The sequence below is a fragment of the Anastrepha obliqua genome, unplaced genomic scaffold (genome assembly GCF_027943255.1).
Source record: "Anastrepha obliqua isolate idAnaObli1 unplaced genomic scaffold, idAnaObli1_1.0 ptg000009l, whole genome shotgun sequence".
NCBI lineage: Eukaryota > Metazoa > Arthropoda > Insecta > Diptera > Tephritidae > Anastrepha > Anastrepha obliqua.
The window spans coordinates 539205-561128 of record NW_026562178.1 but is presented as its reverse complement, the minus strand read 5'-3'; the positions used below and the strand labels follow the sequence as shown (position 1 = coordinate 561128).

At 38.1% G+C, this 21924-nt stretch overlaps 1 protein-coding gene across 4 annotated transcripts in view; it reads left to right on the top strand.

The window, feature by feature from the left end:
• LOC129251166 (plasma membrane calcium-transporting ATPase 1) overlaps nt 1–21924 on the top strand; it is a 267827-nt gene that overhangs the window by 116119 nt on the left and 129784 nt on the right. For all 4 annotated transcript variants that reach the window (XM_054890525.1, XM_054890524.1, XM_054890526.1 and 1 more), the window contains 9 exons: nt 18586–18977; nt 19047–19289; nt 19346–19587; nt 19647–20091; nt 20166–20253; nt 20329–20642; nt 20726–20924; nt 21446–21657; nt 21716–21867. In XM_054890525.1, the coding sequence (XP_054746500.1) occupies nt 18586–18977; nt 19047–19289; nt 19346–19587; nt 19647–20091; nt 20166–20253; nt 20329–20642; nt 20726–20924; nt 21446–21657; nt 21716–21867 (2287 nt within the window). The remainder of the gene's footprint in view (nt 1–18585; nt 18978–19046; nt 19290–19345; nt 19588–19646; nt 20092–20165; nt 20254–20328; nt 20643–20725; nt 20925–21445; nt 21658–21715; nt 21868–21924) is intronic.

The following is a 21924-nucleotide window of genomic DNA, read 5'->3' as shown; positions in this document are numbered from 1 at the left end:
TAACCAGTATACCGATTTAATGCCTTTCATGTATGTGCTGCAGTTAGTTGCTTCGACCCAGGCTGGGGTCTGCACTGTGTCGAGGTCTATATGTTTTTGTATTACGTTCTCGATGTATTTCTTTACCGCGTTCAGACATTTTACTGATTATGTTGCTCGGAGCGATGTCGCCCATCTGCCCTCAGAGCATTTCTTTCCACGAGCCATCTGTCACAATTAAAAAACATGCGTTCAGCGTCACCGCTGTGCGCTTCGCAATATATGCATTTGGGTTTGTTTTGTTACTCATGCGGTATGGGTATCTCCGGAAGTATCCGTGCCCCGAGAGGAACTGAGTTTAGAAGTAGTTCACTTCCCCCAAGTTCCTTTGGACCCATTTGTCAATTAAGGAATGGAATAAGTTTCGCCGTCCATTTGCCACTCGGTTCAGTGTCCCATCGGTTTTGCCACCGCAGCATGGTTTGGCATCTCCGTTCTGAGAAGCTAGTATTGGCGTGTTTGTTCTTGGAGTCCCACGCATACATTCGTTCCCGGACCATGGAGGGAACTCAAGTGCCGGTGTTCATTGCAAAGCCTCCAGTGCTTTGCGCTTGGCTTTGCAGTTTAGCACAATTCCCCATACTTCGCTGCCGTACAGGAGAATTGAGTTTGTGGCCGCCAAATTAAGCCCTATTTTGCTCTGTGTTGGCCCATCGATGTTTCCCATTAATCTACTTAGCATTCCTGTGAGCTTTGTTGCTCTGGTAGCCGCATGTCATATCTGGGCCCAGAAAGTAAGCCCTGCAGTCAAGTTGAATACCTAGGTATTTCACTACTTTTTGAGTCACTAAGGACGTAGGACGTGTCGCCTATTCGCATGCTGACCTCGAGTGGCATGTGATCTCGTGTCATAAGGATGACTTCGGTCTTATGTTTGGCGAGATCCAGGTCGTGGTCTTGAAGCCATATTTGAGTCCTTATCATAACTTATTTCAGCTTCCTTCTAGCGTCCTCAGTGTCCCGAGGTGGTATGGCCGCCGCTATATTGTCCGCATATCCCACTAGAAATATCTCTTCTTGCTCTATCTTTCTATGCTCAAAGTCTCGTCGTAGCTTAGACTCCAGAGGTCGGGGTCGAGAATAGATCCTTGAGCTGCGCCAGTCGTTACCTCTTTTGTTTTCTGGCCATCTGGTGTGTCACAGTTCACGCTTACTCAGGTAGCTCTGGAGAATCCTTAGCAGGTAAGCAGGTACACGAAACCTTTCTCGTAGTGCCTAATGTCAATCTATCGTAAGCTGTTAAAGGCGTTTCATACATCAAGTGTTGCCAGGCTGGTGATACGGTTCGGGCAGTGGCGTCTGCGTTGAGCGCTGCTTACCACTTCTTCTATTGCGCCACGGGTTGATTTTCCGCATCGGAAGTCATATTGCGTTGCTGGCAATCCTTCTGCACTCTGAACAGACTGGGCAAGCCTGCACGGTATGAATTTCTCAAGCGATTTGCCGGCGCTATTCAGCATACAAAGCGGACGCCAGGCTGACGGTTACGCTGGGGTGCCCTTACCTTTACTGATCAGCGTTAGTTTTTGTATTTTCCACAGCTTGGGGAAGATGCTTTGAGCAATGCATGCATTGTAAACCTGAAGCATCAGATTTGGTCGGCTTTCAGCCACAAGTTTGAGAGCTTTAAATGGTATGCCATCTGGTCCTGGAACATTGTTTCTTTTGAGGCTTCTCGCCGCGGTTTTAAGCTCTTCCTCAGTGATGGTCTCGGTTCCCGCACATGATAGGCTGCGGGGGAACAGTCTGTCACTACTATTTTGCTAATAGCATCACTGTCTAGATGTGGGTCTGTAGAGTTGGTGTTTAACTTCCCCGTTACAATTTTGTAGCCCAGTCCCAATTGTTGCTAGTTAGATCCCTTCGAAGTTCCTTCCATTTTGAATTCTTACTTACGATGATTGCTTGGTTCAGCGCCTTTCGGGACTGTCTGAAATCAGGAGCTTCCGCATCTGTTTCTCTGTTTCGTCTGGGTATGGTGTACCTTCCTCTATTACCGAAGCACGTTCTTCTGTGCTTTGCGATTTTTGTTGTCCACCAGTACACTGGTCGTATTCTTGAACGTAGCCCCACACGGGGTGCCAGAGTGCGGCCGCATCTGTTTCGTCATCGAACCAGGTTACCTTGGCGATCCGTCCGTACTGCTGGCTGATGATGACCGCATCTAGCTCCCTCTAGATAGCTATTTGCTCGAGCAGAGCGTCTGCTGTGCGACTTCTATGCATATCTGCCCGGAGTACTCTCATCACTTCTTAGCTAGGGGGCATCTCTTTGACCAAGTGGTAGGTGCGATTGCTTTTCGGGTATACGTAGTGAAAGCAATTGGGAGTTGCTTTGCAGACTTTTATTTTGTTCCCTGGTTTCCAGCATCTGATTCACGTATCCCTTTTATCAGTGTCACTGCAATTTGCTTGAGTGTGCCCTATCTCAAGGTAGCGATAGCATCTCCTAATCTGTTCGCATGATCGCATATTTGCTCGGATCCAGCCGATTTTTATATCGGCGATTTCGACGAGCTTCGCGGCCTCTTCTGCAGATAGCATGAGAAAAGGACGTACTTCTTCCCGCGCGTTCGGCGATGTTATCCTTGTCTGTATCTGTTCCTCTTGGTTGGTGAGCAGTTTCCGGACTGCTGTTTGCACTTCCGCCTTGGCCGTTGAGGAGCCGAGATCTCGTATCTCATTCGTGGCTTTAGGCTTTAACTCCGCTATGGAAGCCCTGTCCTGCCCAGTGCTTTTCAGCTTATGCACGAACTCTGGCGTGACTTTTTCTCCCCAACAAACTCCAAAAGTATAGCCCCAGCCTTCGTTTTCCTGACGGACCATACTTTGACTGACTCATCAGTCAAAATCTTCGCGCGCAAGTCCTCCAGCACATCTGCAGGTTTTATCACAACAGTTTCTGGCTTTAAGTGTTGTGTTCGCGGCTTGCTCCTTTTGTTTGCCCCCTTTTATTTGCCCCTCTTAGTAACTTTCTGCCAGCTGTCATCCGTTTTCTTAGGGGGTCCTTTTTTGTTCCCGCTGATTTCGTTTGTCCTGGCTTTCTTGCAGCTCTCAGGGGCGGCCAGACTGATTGCCGTTCGATTCAGGTTTGTCGTCGCAGAGGTGGGAATATCTGCTATTTGCTTGATGGCAGTATTCTTACGGAGGCTCGAGAGCGCCCTTCCGTCCTCTGCTGCCTTCCACGAACGTCGGTAGTATAGCGTTACATCCAGCGGCTCAGCCATTTTGGATACTCCAGCTTTGACTTCGTTGGGAGGGTTCTTTTGACCTCTGAACGCCGGCTGCATATATCTTGTCACCAGCTTACATTGGGAGATCGCATCTTCCTCCATCCTCCTCATGTTTTTTATTAGCTCAAGCCGAGGAGACATTTCAATTGCATCGATTGACGCGTTCTCTTATGTGGAGATGCTTTCTGTGCATTCACTGGAATAGGAATAACGAGTCGTTCCGCCGCTGCAAGCAACCAGCAGGCGTATACTGCGCTGGTTGTTGCCCTCCAATGCCGGTACTGGAGGCATTGTTCATCTGAATGCTGGTGTTACTGTGCCCGTTGCCGATTGCGGGGCTATCAGCTTTGGTATTTTTGAACGCAGTGCGGGCTGGTCCGTTTCCAGCTACATTCAGAATTGGTACGTTCTTTGCCGGCGGGAATCTTAGTGTACGCTACTTTTTCTGAAGGCTGATCTTGGATCCACGTTATCATTTCGACCATTCCATTCCATCCTCTCCTCTCCATTCCTTCCTCTCTTTTTTGTTGGGTGGTTTGTTTTTGATTTTGGGTATTCATGATCAATTCTTTGGAGTCCCGACTTCAGGCTGCTATCTTTACACGAAAGTGCAGTTTCCCTAAACCTCACCATGGTTATCTATGCAAGCAGGGAAGCCATGCGAAGGTTGACTCTACGCTTCATGTGCAATAGAGTTCAGAGCCAGGACAGAAACTAGTCAGGATTTCTCAACTGAGCCTGCACCACCAACTTAATGGTGACGTGTACGGAACGTATCCGAAGGCTTGCTTGAGTTTTAACGGGACGGAGGTGATTGTAGAATTAGCCTATCAGCCATTTCGGTGACCCTTCTGAACTGAGGTGATAGAATACTACTTTCACCAGTATACCGTAGTCAGGATCTCGATCCTGATGAGCTTAACAGCACTGCCGCTAAGGGTACTCGGTATATATGAGGCCTTTCGAGCCGAGCCCTTCAATGGTACTGGTCTTTGTTGCTCTTTGTTGGTAGTTTCTTCCAAATTGCTTTTGAGCAATTACGTCGAATCTATTCTCCGTTGGCGGCCGGCTCCACCATTATGTTAGTTATTGTTGTTTTGTGCGATGTTCTTTTGCTCTTTTATTTGCATTATTGGGGGCTTTTTCAGGTGAGCTGCGAGTAGGCTTGGTTGTAGTTTGCATTTCTTTTTGCGTGGTGCTGCCTTTTGCATTAGTACGGAGGCTTTTTCAGGTAAACTGCGAGTAGGCTTGGGTGCAGTTTGCATTTCTTTTTGCGCGTTGCTGCCTGGTGCATTAGAGCGTGTATTTAATGTCGTTGACATTATGCAACTTGAGTTGGATACTGATGATGCGGGTGTTGTTGTTGAACCTGTTGCTGTCGTTGTGGTCCTATTGTTTGCTATGACTGTTGAGAGAGAATCTGCAGTCAGAGCATAAGAATTCATATTTTTTCGGTATTTTTCTTTTGTTCTTTTATTCGCGCCCGGGGGCATAATGCCGCTTGGTCGGACCGCAAGCGGTTGGTTTGAGAGAGAACTATTTTTATTGATATTGTTGAAATTATTTTGGATTCACTGTTTGAGCTTTTACGCTAGCATGGGGGTGAGTGAAGGGCATCATATGCGGAGTTCAAGCAATAATGCTTTCTTATGTTAATTTTTTGTTTTGAAATTTATATACGTATCTAAAATACACGATCGTAAAGCAATGCTTAGCGAGTCAGTTGGCACTTTTGATATTCAGAATCACTATCTCAGATCAAGTTATTCAGTTTAGAAAGTATTTCGCAGAGCGATGCAAAAATACGGCAGTTCACTTTCTTTTATCAACCCTGGTTCACTCATGGTTGGATCTCTCTTGATTTTTCCCAATATCTATTTCTCGTCAGCCTCTGTAAAAGTTTAATTTGCATCCCTGCGACCTTTGTTAACCGCTCTATTTTCACGTGCAAAGGGTTGTATTGTGTGCTGAACTGTGGAGGTGCTTAATTAGACATTCACGAATTATGATTTTTAAAGAGCTGAATTACTAATCGCGTGTTTTTAAAGACATATTAAAGTTAATATTTGCGTTCGATTTCTCGCAATATGAAAATCGTCCTAAGATAAAAAATGTGCGTAGTGTACAAGTCGCAATATTGGCGCCAATAACGGTAAAAGTTCGCGCATAAAACACGCTGTGAGGTTCTTTTACTATGTATTTTGTTATGAATATTTTTCTTAAATTAAATTTACTTTAAATTTATTTGTGCGCGTTTATATTTCTAATATACGTATGCTTGAGCTTACCTTTAAAGTCTTTAAATATATAACTTTAATAAAAAATGTCATGTATTTTATTTTGAAAAAAGGATCAAACGAACAAAGTTGTGGCCACTGTATATATGTTAGACTCCACGAATTTTTCCTAGTTGAAACACACGCAATAGGTTTAACTTAAAATCGATATTTTCGTAATACGGTAATATAAATTGCGATGTTTGTGTGAAATTTTTTAAAAACGATAGATCTTTTGAAGCAGGTTACTTTTCAATATTAGAACTTTGTTTAGATTTTCTATCCCGTCACTTTTTCTTCCTGTTTGTACTTTCATGTTTTTTTTTGTACTCTTACATGTTGAATGATGTGATTTTAATGAGTACTCATTGATATCCTCATATATCACTGCAATAAACCGAAAAATATTAAACTAGATATTTCGTAACTTGAAATAATATAAAAAAATTGGAGTCAATAAAAATAATATAATAAACTAAAAAAAATTGAAAATACAATATAAAAAAACTTTGGCACGACTTTTTTTACAAACAAAACTAGCTTTACAAAAATAATTGAAAATACAATATAAAAAAACCCTGGCACGACTATCTTTACAAACACCACCATCAATCACTACTGAACATGAATTTGGATGAAAAATGAAAAAAAATGTCAAACTTACTTAAAAATGGATTCACGATCTATTGTTCTAAAAAGGCGATAAAGCAATGCAAAAGCTGCACAGGTGAACTTTTAAAGTAATTATCAAGATATTAAAACAAATGATATCTCAGTTTTAACATTCACCTCCGACAGTTTTGGTTAAAAAAACTTTGTTTTGAAATTATTCATATTGAGATATTGAAATTCGGAATGGGATTCAGCCAATATTAAAGCAACACGTTTTTATGAAATACTAACTTATTTATCTTTGTGAATCTCTAAGAAATTTACAGTTGCTGTTGGTTTTGTAGTAGTGCATAGAATATTTGCGGTAGTTTTGAGCATTACGGGTTGTTCTGGTAAGGTGTAACCGACTGTAGAAACATTTGCCAAACAATTTTTTTCACAATTTCAATGTTATGTAAATCATAAATGTCGAACATGATTTTTAATTGAGGATAAATGCACATCCAAAAATGGATGATAGCCATGAAAACATTTGCCGTTCGGAGTCGGTTTAAAACTGAGGACCTCCTTAACGTACATTCGACTTTCGATTATTATTTTTTTTTTTTTTGTTGGAAGTTCCCTCCAAAATTGCTGAATTTTTACCAAAAGCAACGTCGCATGAGCATCGCTCAGGAATTGTTGAATGACGTCATCGATGATCCAGATTTAAGAGAGTCATAAATGGTGACGAATGGGTATATGGTTATGAGATAGAAACCAAAGCCCAATCGTCTCAATGGAAGAGTCTATTAGAGCCAAGAGTCGATAGCAGAAAATTGCCGAAAACGCAAAATATTATTTATGCCTCTCACAAACAAACTAAATATGCTATATTGCGAAAACCGGGAACATATCTTCAAGACGAGTGTACCAACATAAAAAGATAATAATCGAAAGTACGTAGGCCGCGAAATTTGAAACCTTCACATTATTTTTTAAATACACCTCGTATGTGAACTGTTTGTATTTATGATCAAAATTTTCATTTTATTATACTAAATATATCGCACTTGTTATGTTAAAGCGTAACAACTCAAAATCTGAACATTTTCAGTAGAGACGAAAAACTGTTTCCGTAAATATTAATAATATAGGTATTACAAGGGAAAAAATATGTAATTGCACGAAAATATCATTAAAAACAATATAACGGTTGTTTCATTCTTATTTGTTTAGTAGTTGCGCTAAAATAACCAATTTTTGAGTGGTTACTCTTTTCCTTTTCTTTTTGAGTTGTTACGGTTTAACGTAAAAAGTGCGATATGAAAAAGTAATATAGGGTGGGCCATGTAAAATTTGCTTTTTGAAACGGCTATAAAAATAACTAATCAATATTTTTTCAAACTTTTTTTTGTTATTTTGAAGATTGAACATTGTCATTTATGAATGAAAAATAATATCGTTCAAATGACTGCCACGACTGGCTTTACAGTAGGCCATTCGATCAACCGAATTTTTAAGCACATTTTCGATTTTTTGGGCTCCAATTTCATAAATGGCAACTTCGCTTTCGTGTTTTAAAGCATCAATTGTCTCTGGATGGTTCGCATAGCATTTGTCCTTAACGGCTCCCCATAAAAAATAGTCCAACGGGCTTAAATCACAGCTCCGAGGCGGTCAATTAATATCGGAATTTCGGCTGACTATTCGGTTTTCAAAAACGGTAGCCAAAAGTTCGAGTATAACTTTGGCAGTGTGACAAGTTGCACCGTCCTGTTGAAACCAAATGTCGTCCATGTCATCGTATTCAATTTTTAGAAACAACTCCGATGATGCCGCCAGACCAAAAACCGCACCTAACACTCGTTGTGGATGCATTTGCTTCTCTACAGTAACGTGTGGATTTTCTGAGCCCCAAATCCGACAATTTTGCTTTTTGACGCAACCACCGATGTGAAAATCAGAAAAGAAGAAGAAGACCCACCACTTTGGAAATAGGTTTTCAATATTTCCGAATTTTGTTCAAGCGGATAGCGTCCCATTTCGTAAATGTCAAACCTTGAAGTAAATTATGAACTTTGTGTTACCATTCTCAGGAAAATAGGTGGTTCAAAACGCAAACGCTGTATGGCCCACCCTGTACAAACTCTTGACATGAACTTACAAATTTCATATTCAAGCATTTTGCTTAAAAATGTGTTTATGCAAATTCATTTGAAATCTGTTTCTAAACGACTTAACTAAAACAAATTCTTTAACATAAAACAAGGCAGGTTTGCTAAAAAAACGCAAAACCAGCGTTGACAAAAGTGTACATACAGAACCGGTTTCCTAGCTTGTACTCTGATATCCTATGTTGTGATATCCTATGTTCTGATATCCTTTTCTTATGTTTGTTGCTTTGCTAATATTGATTTTAGTTGCAATTTGAATACTTAAGCATCTACAATGGCTCCTCGAAAAGAAATATCAGTTGTCGTTAGATATTTAGTTATTCAGCACAGGAAAAAAAATCATATGGCGAAATTTCCAAAATCTTAAACTTAAGTCGTGCAACAGTCCAGACCATTGTAAAAAACTTTAAAAATAGTGGTTCTACGGAAAATAAGCCGTGCAGTGGCCGCCCGAGCAAACTAACGGGTGATCAATTAAGAGGAGTTTTTTCATTTCCGTTTTTTTTACAGATCGCGCGCGAGTTGTGGCAAACTGTCATCGTGGATTTGTTGAACAGCGTTTGGCATTTCATCATGGAAAGACTCACACCGCAACAACGTCTACAAATTGTTCAACTGTATTATGAAAATCAGCGTTCTGTGACAAATGTTTTTCGTGCGCTTAGACCGCATTATGGTCAACATAATCGGCCTGCCTTAAACACTATTCGACATACCATCAACAAATTTGAATCCGAATATTCATTGGTGGATAATTCTCGACCGAATAGACCACGTCCAGCAAGAAGCATTGAGAATATAGTGGCAGTAGCAGAGAGTGTACGTGAAAACCGCGATGAATCGATTCGGCACCGTTCTCAGCAACTTGGACTGTCGTATGAAACAACTTGGTCAATTCTACGGAAGGATCTTCATTTAAAAGCATACAAAATACAGCTCGTACAAGAACTAAAGCCAAATGACCTTTCTGCACGTCACCGTTTTGCTGATTGGGCTCTTGAAAAGATTGAAGAAGATCCGCTGTTTTCGAGCAAAATTTTGTTCAGTGATGAGGCGCATTTCTGGCTCAATGGTTACGTCAATAAGCAAAATTGCCGTATTTGGGAACCAGAACAGGTTCAAGAGCTACCTTTACACCCAGAGAAAACAACGGTCTGGTGTGGTTTATGGGCTGGTGGAATCATCGGTCCATATTTTTTCAAAAATGATGATGGCCGCAACGTAACTGTGAATGGTGCTCGCTACCGTACCATGATATCGGACTTTTTGCTACCTGAAATTGAATCTAATGATCTCTACGACATTTGGTTTCAACAAGACGGAGCCACTTGCCATACAGCTCGTGAAACAATGACTTTATTGAGAAGTCATTTCGGAGAGCAGCTGATTTCACGTTTAGGACCTGTGAGTTGGCCACCAAGATCTTGTGATATCACACCTTTGGACTTTTTTCTTTGGGGATTCGTGAAGTCCAAGGTCTATGCTGATAAACCAGCTACGATTGAAGCTCTGGAAGCCAACATTACGCGTGTTATTCACGACATACCAGTCGAAATGCTCGAACGAGTGATTGAAAATTGGACCTTCAGAATGGACCACCTTAAGCGTAGTTGCGGCCAACATTTGAATGAAGTCATATTCAAAAAGTAAATGTCAAAGAATGTCCTTTCAAATGATAAATAAAGGTTTTGAACATAATTTACATTTTTGTTTTTTTTTGAAAAAAGCACCTCATGATTGATCACCCGTTATCTCGCAGAGATTCTAAAAGAAGTGGACAAAAATCAAAAAGTTTATGCTCCGAAATTGGCCGAGGATATAGCAAGCTCATGCAACAAGTGTGTTCATCCAAGAACAATTCAAAGAGCTCTGAACAAAAACGGCTTTCATAGTAGAACACCAAGAAAAAAGCCTCTTATTTCTGAAAAAAGCCCGTAAACTTCGCCTGGAGTTCGCCAAAGCACACAGGGAAAAGTGGATGGATTTTTGGCAAAAAGTTTTGTTTACTGATGAGTCGAAGTTTAATATATTCGGTAGCGATGGAAGAGCAAAAATGTGGAGGAAAAAAAAAATACTGCACTGAGTCCGAAGAATTTGGTATCAACAATGAAGCAAGGTGGCAGCAATGTAATGGTTTGGGGAGCTGTTGCTGCATCTGGAGTTGGAAGATTAGTATTTATTCAAGATAATATGGATCGTTATAAATACAAATCACTATTGGAAGTCAATCTGAAATCTTTGGGGGATGATTTGGAGCTTGGTCTAGGTTGGGTCTTTCAGCAGGAATACGATCCAAAGTACACAGTACACATTGTGAAGGATTGGCTGCTTTACCATGCTCCAAGGAAATTAAATACACCACCGCAAAGCCCAGATTTGAATATTATTAACATGTCTGGGAAATTTTAGATTGAAAAATTAGAAAACATCCGATTTCAAGCGCTGCAGTACTCAAAGAACGATTAATAGAAGCGTGGAACAATATAACTTCTGCAAGTTAACAAATTTAGTCACCTCGATGCTACGACGGCTTCAAGCTGTAATTGATGCTAATGGTCGACCAACTAAGTACTAAGAAGCAATATTACTTGGAGTTAAGTGAAGTTTTTCACAGTGCAGTAAGTTATTTGTGTACTGTTTGTAGACTTTTTTCAACGTTGGTTTTAGGTTTTTTTGCCATAGCTTTGCTATTTTATGTTAATGTATGGATTTTTTAAAGTTTATAATGATAAGAAAAAGCTTTCAAATAAAACTGTGTAAACACATTTTTCAGTAAAGTGTTTGAACTTTCAATCCAGTGGAAATGGGGGTATATGTATACTTTTGTCGGTCACTGTATATGATAGGTATGTAAGGCGTCATAATTAAAGAAAGGGCATGGCTTACGAACGTATGGTATGCGCAATTATTGTATAAAAAATAACTTGAACGAGCCAACGTCTTCCACAAAAAAGCAAAGTCAGTCTCCCGCAACATGAAGAAAAAATTTGTTGCAAAAATCAATAAAAGTAAATGATACATACCAAATCATATATAACAAATCGTTGAGCCAATTTTTCTTCCAATTTGTGACATAATGAGATGTATCATTAGTTTAATTCATTATAGCAGGATCTTAGTGTGGTTGGTATTATGTTCCACAAAGATGTTTGTCCTCTTAAGGACTAACTATTTCACTAGACTTTTTTTCATTTGTATCCATTTCGAGCCGAGTTACTAAGTATCATTAGAACTGAATTATCAATGTTTAACTTCCTTAAATAGTAGCTAAGTATTATATCTTTTATTACATAAGTCCCTTCAGTTAAAAAGTATTGTTTTAAACACGATTATTACTGGTTAAAACTTGAAAATGAGTTTTCAAATAATAATACTCGTATTATTAATATTCTTAGAAAACGTAGATGAAGTAGATCTAAGTAGGATAAAATTAAAATGGAGTGTTTTAAAAATCAGAAATGATAATAAAGAAGATTGGGGTTTGAACGTTCCATTATCTTTTATGGTTTTAGTTGTTCTCGTTGTTCACCACATCATTTCTTGAAATGGCGGTAGCCCTTTCCTATGCTTGTTTATTCGTTTTCCTAAAAAATGTTCTTTATAAACCAACAGATATCTATCATTATTTATTCTATAGTTTTAGGCAACTGCTTGCGTGTTTGTTTAGAATTTTGTTTAAATTTTCAACGTTTCCCTTCCTCATTAGCTCGTTTATGAAGTTGAAATATTCTGTTCCATCATTCTTGGTATAAAAGTATACAAATTAATTACAGGTTACAGAAATTACAGAAATCATTTTGTAGATACTATAGAATGTCAAATGGTGTGCTTTTATTGAATAGAAGTTTTTCTTGCCTATGAGTTAATAAACCCAAGCACCACACAACTAATGGATACCTTGCATCGCACTTTTTTTTAAATTTCGCTCAAAAATATGCCTTGGTATCTTCATTTGTATTTTCTTTTTTACTGAACGACCTCGTGAAATTATTTTAATTTAACTATTACTTTTGCATTTTAAATTCACAATACTTTTCTTATAACTCATTTCCTGTGAGCCTCTAATTTCGAAAGTAGTACTAACTCTAAATATGATCTCTAATTGACAGCCAATTTTTTTATTGCTTCCAAAAACTATTACACCTGCCTATATTAACAATAAGTAATTTATTTTAAAGATATTTGGATAGTTGCATTGCACTTCAGGATCATTTAGAAATATGTAGTACATTTTTAAAATATTTACTATAATAATTTAGGTAATTACATAAGCATATTTCTGATTATTATATTACAAGAGGTCTGTTGTGGTTTTTCGTTTTAGTCTCTTCTTATTGAATTTTTTTTCAACTGGAAGCTTCCTCATCGTCGCATTTATGTGCGTCAGAAGTCTGCTTATGTGCCCGTTGCTCGCAATTTGTATTGCTTCGTCAACTGTATCGATGTTTAAGTCGTGGTGAATGTCAGCGTTTGGTATATACCATGGTGCATTTGTTATTGTCCTAAGTATCTCCGACTGGGCACGTTGCAGGATTGTCAAATTGGATTTAGAAGTTGTGCCCCAAACTTCTATGCCATACTTCTAAATTGGTGCAATTGTCGTATTGTAAATTAAGGTTTTGTTTTGCAGCGAGAGCTTTGACTGAGGTCCTTACAGCCAATATAGTTGCCGAAAACGATTTTTAATTTCATTTCTTTTTTTTATTATATGATTCTTCCAGTTTAGTTTAGAGTCAATTATAATGCCTAAGTAGTTAGCTTTCCTATCAGTAATCGCGTCAGAGTTTCCAATTTGTAATGAGTCGATGGTTACCTTTCTGTTCGTGTAATTGACTTGAATGGTTTTGTCGCCATTAATTTCTATGTTCCATTTTTTGAACCAGTCCAGTGTTTTGTTGAGGTCGTTTTGTAAATTTGTGTGTGCTATTTCCGGGTCTCTATGAGATGTCATCAGTACAGTGTCATCTGCAAACGTCGCAATCATGCTGTTTTCTGAAGACGCTAATGGTAAAGGAACGGTGTAGATGAGATACAGAGTGGGTCTTAATACACTGCCTTGGGGGATTCCTGTATTCATAAGTTCAATGTATGAACATGCGTCTTTATATTTAATATACAATTTTCTATCTTGGATGTAACTTTTCAGCACTGGAAAGTAGTCATATGGCAACCAAGATTGGAGTTTGTGCAGTAATCCAGGATGCCATACTTGCCAAATTTTTTAACGTCAAGATATACAGCCACGCATGCTTGTTTATTGTTGAAGTCTTAATTTTGTGGGTGACTCTGTGCACTTGTTGGATTGCTGAATGTTTTCGTCTAAATCGGAACTGATGTTGGGGAATTACATTTATTTTTGTTATAATGGGCTCTATGCGATCACAGAATAGCTTCTCAAATATTTTTGATATTGCCGGCAGCAGACTTAATGGTCGGTACGACGATGCAAACGTTGCGTCTTTATTAAACTTTGGGATCGCAATGATTTCAGCAATTTTCCATGTCTTTGGGAAGTATTTGAACTTAATAGTAGCATTAAAAACGTTCCTGAAATAAATTATTGCTCTGTTTTAAAATTTTTCCCTAGATGAGGTCATATCCAGGCGATTGGTTGTTATTTAATGTCGAAATTAATTGCTTTATCTCTTTTAGTAAGGATTTTTTTATGATTTGCTCGTTGTATGAGTCAAATCGAATTCGGTGTTATTTTCATTTTGAAATATATTTTTAAAATGTTGAGCTATATAAGTCGCTTTTTACGATGACGTTCGGGCCCATTGTCCGATTGTAGTTCTTATTGGCGAAAGGTGTATTGCTGCTCCGACCATCTTTTATGTCGCCTTCCACAATGTTTGTAGATTTTGTTGCGTCAATATGTTTAAGGTAATTGCTTAGTTTCTTGTATTTTTCATGTTTTAATAGTTCTTTAACTTCTTTATTTAATTTTTTAAGTGGTTTTTTGTCATCTGGAAATCTTGTAGTCTGCCATTTTTTTCTCAGTTTTCTCTTTTGTTTTAGTTTTTTTTTAAAACCGCGCCAGGAATGTTTTATTTTGTGGTTTGCGGTGGTAGAGTTGGTGTAGATCGGCTTAGTGACATAATAGTCGTGTCATTAAAAAACGCTATGCAGTTTCAATATCGTTGGTATTTTTAATGAGATTTTCCTGTCCAGACTTTATTCCATCAATTCTCTGATGGCGTCAAGTAGAGCTTTCCCAAGTGTTGTCAACAAAGTAAAATAAAAATATTATAAGGCTTTAAACATTATGTGCATAATTCTGCACATGAGGTCCGAAGGGGTTAAGTATTGCACATTCTTGACATACTTACATATATTGGTGGTGGTTTTGGTATTTTTTTTTTACTCGACCACCTTCGATGGTAGCGGCCTTTGTTGCTCTTGGTTGGTAGATTCTTCCACATGCTCTCTTGAAGAAGTATGTCGAATCTATTCTCAGTTGGTGGTCGGTTCAACCAGTATGTTAGTTATTGCTGTTTGGTGGGATGTTGTTTTGGTTTTTTATTTGATTTATTAATGGCTTTGTCAGGTGAGCTGGGAGTACGTTTGGGTGTAGTTTGCATTTCTTTTTTCGCGTTGCTGCCTATTGCATTAGTCGTTGACATTTTGCAGATTGAGTTGGATACTGATGATTCTGTTGTTGTTGTTGAAGTTGCTGCTGTCGTTGGGGTGCTGGTGTTTGTTCTGACTGTTGAGAGAGAAACTGCAGTCACAGCATGAGAATTCATACTGTTTATTTCGTTTGCTTTTGTTCCTTAATCCGCGCGCGAGGGCATAATGCCGCTTGATCGGACCGCAAGCGGTTGGTTTGAGAGATAACTATTGTTTGTTGGTATTGTTGGTATTTTATAGGATTCACTGTGGGAGCTTCTACTCTCGCACGGGTGTGAGTGAAGGACACTCATATGCAGATATAAAGCAATAATGCTGTTTCATGTTTATTTTTGTTTTGATTTTTATGTTTAAATACACAATCGTAACGCAAAGCAAAGCTTAACGAGTCAGTTGACACTTTGGATGTTTAGAGTCACTATCTCAGATCAGTTGTGCGCACTAGTTATTAGTTATAGATTTTATTTCGCTGACCGATTTGAAAAACACGTGCGTTCACACTTACAGTGAAAAGGCGAGAAAGCTAAGCAGAGAGTACTTTGCATCCTAAGAAGATGTGAGGTTTGACATGGGGACATTACTAGACCTACTATTGCAGTGTGATACCATTTCGTAGTGACGAGTTTATATATATATAATATATATGTTTATTTGGGTCAGTATGGCTGGAACAGTAGATAAAACGATTTATCATATTTTCTGTTATCTTTCTCTCCATTTGGAAACACTGTAACATACAACTTGTCTACCACACACTAAACTGTACAGCATTTTTGAGGCGATGCAATGTTTAGACAATCAGCAAAAATGTAATCTTCAGCTGGAAAACACCGGTAAAACAGATTCGTTAAAAATTTTGATTCTACTCAGACTAATAACCCAATATATACATACATGCCTTGTAAATATCTTTGCAAGATATTGAAATAAGTTTGTTTCTATAGAAAGGGGCAATCTGTTAACACTGTTAAAAACAAAATGCAAAGAGAGCAGAGATCTAGCTTCCAATGACTTAAGATTAATTAAAAATAAACTTTTACTATATGGTGGTATAGGCCTCAAGAATTTTTACGCACGTAATATCAACCTCAAAAAAACTTTGTGAACGCGTTCAATTTTGCTTATTAAGTTATTATGGTGTGGGCTCCAAACGAATGTGGTATATTCTCAATTGGAGCGTGCAAAAGATGTATGTACTTAATAATTTTAAAGCATAGAGAACTAAAGGTGAAATAACGGTATGAATATTGAAGAAAGAAAAAATCAGAGAAAAATAATACCAAGATCTTTGATCCCACATTTTCTTGTACTGAATTAGAAACACTGTAGTGCGGCAGTAAGACGTGTATTTTCGTATAAGTAAATTTAAAATATCTGCATAAAGCAGACAGTTCGTAAAAGAAAAGCAGGTAGTAATGTCATTTATAAATAAAACGAAAAGCAGAGGGCCCACATAGAATACTCTCTTGAGGGGATTCAGAAAACGCAATTAATGATTCGGAAATTATCGTTTTATTGTGACTAAACACCGCCTATTACTTAAGAATGACAATGCATTGACAAAAACCCGAATGGAAGCCCAAATTTGATAACTTATTAAATAAAATCGTGAGCAATACTTTGCCAAAGGCGTTACTATCCCTCCAAAGCCCAGATTTCAATCCTAGAGAACATTTGTAGAAAAAGAATTGAGAGAAAGTCTTAAAATTGTGATTAAAAGCTTATTTCTTTAATATACGGACACTTGTATAGCTTCGAAATATGAAATTTCCCAATTGGAACCCTTCTAATATCATACACAAAATAAGCTTAAAATTTCATTCTCTACAATATTATTCTAAAAATTCAATTAAATTGCGTCGGCTGTCAGCCACTATCGGCATTTGAGCCATTGTGTAAATCAAATCTATGTGGAAATAATAATTTCATAATTATTTGCCTTCAAAATGACCTTTGGAACTTCACAATAATTTGCCACATTACACTATATATTTTTTAACACTTCACTAAAATTCACCAAATATACACTCACACGCGTGTTTTAACTGATTTTTATGCTTATATTCGAATTATTTGTATTAAAATTAAATGCAAATTAATTTGTCCATGCAATCACTTTCCAATTTTAAACGCGAATAAGAAGAAGATTGGAATGACAACAGTATGGTGTTGCCGGATGCCTGCAAATGAAACAAAAATATGAACAAAAGTTAAGTATTTAAGTTTAGTCTTAATGATGGGGATGGGAGTTATTGTGCCTCCTTACTACACCCACGCATATGATGTTTTAATTTTGGGTTCAATGGTTTTAACACATAAAGGAGTTCTACGCAAAAATACTGTGGATTGCGTAGCCGGAGTTGGACTGATGAGGGTTATTTTTTTGAAGCGCGGCCGGAGGCCGCCGACGCGAAAAAGAGTTCTACGCAAAAATACTGTGGATTGCGTAGCCAGAGTTGGACTGATGAGGGTTATTTTTTTGAAGCGCGGCGGAAGGCCGCCCACGTGAAAAGGAATTCTACGCAAAAATACTGTGGATTGCGTAGCCAGAGTTGGACTGATGAGGGTTATTTTTTTGAAGAGCGGCCGAAGGCCGTCCACGCGAAAAGGAGTTCTACGCAAAAATACTGTGGATTGTGTAGCCGGAGTTGGATTGATGAGGGTTATTTTTTTGAAGTGCGGCGGAAAGCCGCCCACGCGAAAAGGAGTTCTACGCAAAAATACTGTGGATTGCGTAGCCAGAGTTGGACTGATGAGGGTTATTTTTTTGAAGAGCGACCGAAGGCCGCCCACGCGAAAAGGAGTTCTACACAAAAATACTGTGGATTGCGTAGCCGGAGTTGGACTGATGAGGGTTATTTTTTTGAAGCGCGGCCGAAGGCCGCCCACGCGAAAAGAAGTTCTATGCAAAAATACTGTGGATTGCGTAGCCAGAGTTGGACTGATGAGGGTTATTTTTTTGAAGAGCGGCCGAAGGCCGCCCACGCGATAAGGAGTTCTACGCAAAAATACTGTGTTAATTAATTTAATTTAGTTTTAATTACTTTATTATTTTTTGTGATACGCTTAATATCATTGTTTTTAAGTTAAAATGAGTGGTATATTTTTATTTTCAAAAATATTTCTCAATTTTAAATTACAGCAAAAAATACTGCAGTTTTACAATGAACCTTCCACTGAACATCCCTGCATACGAACTTCGTTTATATTTGAGGCATGTGGCAACACCAACTTTTCGCTAAATTATAGAACTTTAACATTAAATTACTTTAAAACTGTAAGGCTCCGGCAGGTTCTGTTTTCAGTTTTAAGATGGTGATACACTACTCCATACTCCATGGTGATACACTTTCCATGCTGTAATATTAGATACTCGTATATCCTATTTTATATGTATGCGTGATACATTTCGATTATTTAAAACTAAAACGTGTGCGCTGGACCTTAAACTACTAATTCACAATTTATTTTTTTAAATTAATTAACTTATTGGCTTATTTATTATGCCCTTTAAAATATCGTATGTGTGTTTGTGTGATATTTGGTTTTCTACTTTCTCTGATATCTTTTTTACCCACACCTATTTCAATAGTTGTACAGATAAATTAATGCGTCTAAAATATTTTTCTTATATATGTAGGTACTGATGATGGCCGAGCCCCAATGAAAAATATGCATGTGCCTCCACCACCACCAGATGGTATCAAATCTGAGTCCGATGGTAATCACGTTCAACAAGCTTCGTCATCAGTTGAGACTGGCCACAAAAAGGAAAAGTCTGTCCTGCAAGCGAAATTGACAAAATTGGCTATACAAATCGGTTATGCTGGTTCAACAATAGCTGTTTTAACTGTAGTTATATTAGTCATACAGTTTTGCATAAAGACTTTTGTTATTGAAGAGAAGCCATGGAAAAATACTTATGCAAATAATTTGGTCAAACACTTAATTATTGGCGTGACCGTATTAGTAGTAGCAGTTCCAGAAGGTTTGCCATTAGCTGTAACATTATCGTTAGCATATTCCGTAAAGGTAAAGTTGAATTTGGCCTTTGCTAAGGGAAAATTGTCCTTTTTCATGTATTTAAGTCGACCATTGCAGAAAATGATGAAGGATAACAACTTGGTGAGACATTTGGATGCTTGTGAAACTATGGGCAATGCCACTGCCATTTGTTCTGATAAGACTGGTACACTTACAACAAATCGGATGACAGTCGTACAATCCTATATATGTGAAAAGTTATGTAAAGTTCTACCAACTTTGAACGATATACCGCAACACGTAGGAAACTTAATAACTGTGGGTATTTCAGTTAATTCAGCGTACACCTCCAACATTATGGTAAGTTTTCACCAAAACTAATTTAAAGTGTTGAAAAATACGTTGTATGCTTGCAGCATGGTCAAAATCCTGGTGACTTACCCATACAAGTTGGCAATAAAACCGAATGTGCTTTACTAGGATTCGTACAAGGTCTGGGGGTAAAGTATCAGTCCATTCGAGATGAAATTACTGAGGATAAATTCACTCGTGTATATACATTCAATTCGGTACGCAAAAGTATGGGTACTGTAATACCTCGGCCAAATGGTGGTTATCGTCTCTTTTCGAAAGGAGCATCAGAAATTATGCTTAAGAAGTATGCACACATTAAATTTACGAAAACAAAAATTGATATTGTAATTTTACAAAACCTAGATGCTCTTTTATTTATGGACATGACGGGGTCTTGGAAAAATTCACTCGTGACATGCAGGAACGGTTGATACGTGAAGTTATCGAACCAATGGCTTGTGATGGGCTACGAACTATTTCTGTAGCTTATCGTGATTTCGTACCAGGGAAAGCGGCAATTAACGAAGTTCATATAGATGGTGAACCAAATTGGGATGACGAAGATAATGTTATGACCAACTTGACATGTTTATGTGTGGTAGGTATTGAAGATCCCGTCCGTCCAGAAGTTCCTGATGCTATACGTAAATGTCAACGTGCTGGTATAACTGTTCGTATGGTTACCGGTGATAACATAAATACTGCGCGATCAATCGCCTCGAAATGTGGCATACTGCGCCCTAACGAAGATTTTTTAATATTAGAAGGCAAGGAGTTTAACCGTCGTATTAGGGACAGCAACGGAGACGTGAGTTAATTGTGTTTGCAATTATTTCTTTAATCATAGTAATCGCGTTATTTAACTGGATCCTTTTGTGGTAGGTTCAACAACACTTGCTCGATAAAATTTGGCCGAAGCTGCGTGTGTTGGCACGATCGTCGCCTACTGACAAATACACCCTTGTTAAAGGTAAACTAAAAATTTTAAAATAAAAATTCGTTTCGAAATTGTATTGTAACGTTCCAATTTCTTAATGATTGACAGGTATAATTGATAGCAAAGTAAGCGAAAACCGCGAGGTAGTTGCAGTTACTGGTGATGGTACGAATGACGGCCCTGCATTGAAAAAAGCTGATGTGGGCTTTGCGATGGGCATTGCTGGCACGGACGTGGCTAAAGAAGCATCCGATATTATATTGACAGATGATAATTTCAGCAGTATTGTAAAAGCGGTAATGTGGGGGCGTAATGTGTACGATTCCATTGCTAAATTTTTGCAATTTCAACTCACTGTTAACGTTGTTGCCGTAATTGTTGCATTTATTGGTGCATGTGCCGTGCAAGACTCACCACTAAAGGTAATTTCCACTGGAATTGTAAAGCATGGTTTGTGAGAAGTATGTATTTTAACATGTTCAAATATTTACTCTCTAATCGGCAGGCTGTTCAGATGTTGTGGGTAAATCTCATTATGGACACCCTTGCATCTTTGGCACTAGCTACTGAACTTCCGACACCTGACTTATTATTGCGAAAACCCTACGGGCGTACCAAACCCCTAATATCACGCACAATGATGAAAAATATTTTAGGACAAGCTCTGTATCAGTTATTTATAATTTTCGGCTTGTTGTTTGTGGGTAAGGCACTGGCTGGCCTGCATATATATAGGGTTGTTGGAAAAGTGCGTTCGAAATTGAACTATATATATCCGCTATCTTGTCATTTTAAAGCTAAAACTTTGAAATTTGGGTATGACATTTAGTCTTGACTTTTAACCATGAAACGCTATATGATTGAACAGCTCGAGGAAATGGTTAAACTTTACTCTCAAAATCCTGGGGAGAAAATCATCTGAGTAATCATCTGAGGCTCACTGTTTGACGCGGATTAATATCCGGTTATCAAACCACCTTACTTCATCGAAGATACGCTTGGAGCTGCGATATCATTTTTCGGAAATTTTATTCAACACACAATGTTATCAAATGCATATAAAAATAAATTTGCAATTAACTTAAAATGGTTGCTTTATTTAGAGTCCAAATTCGAGCGCTCTAAAACCCCAAGTTAAATAGTATAACGTTAATACATACAAGATTTATTCACTCGCAAATTTGTCTATACGGATGTTTCCGTATGATGATGCTTTTCGTTTCAGGAGATTGGATACTTGATATTGAATCTGGTCGAGGTCAAGAACTTGGTGCTGGACCCACACAACACTTCACTATTATTTTCAATACTTTTGTTATGATGACTTTGTTTAATGAAATCAATGCAAGAAAAATACATGGACAGAGGAACGTAATAGAAGGCCTGTTAACTAATCCAATATTTTATACCATATGGATTTTTACAATGATTGCCCAGGTACAAATTTGAATGGTTATGTAATTATGTACTTAATACATGTATATATGTCTCTCAGGTCGTAATAATACAATATGGTAAAATGGCTTTCTCCACAAAGGCATTATCTCTTGATCAATGGTTATGGTGCATATTCTTTGGTATCGGTACGTTAGTCTGGGGACAATTAATCACATCCGTGCCTACAAGAAAATTGCCTAAAATTTTATCGTGAGTAAATATTTTCGATTCGTAACAAAGAGCCACGAGCCTTACATATACCGTTCC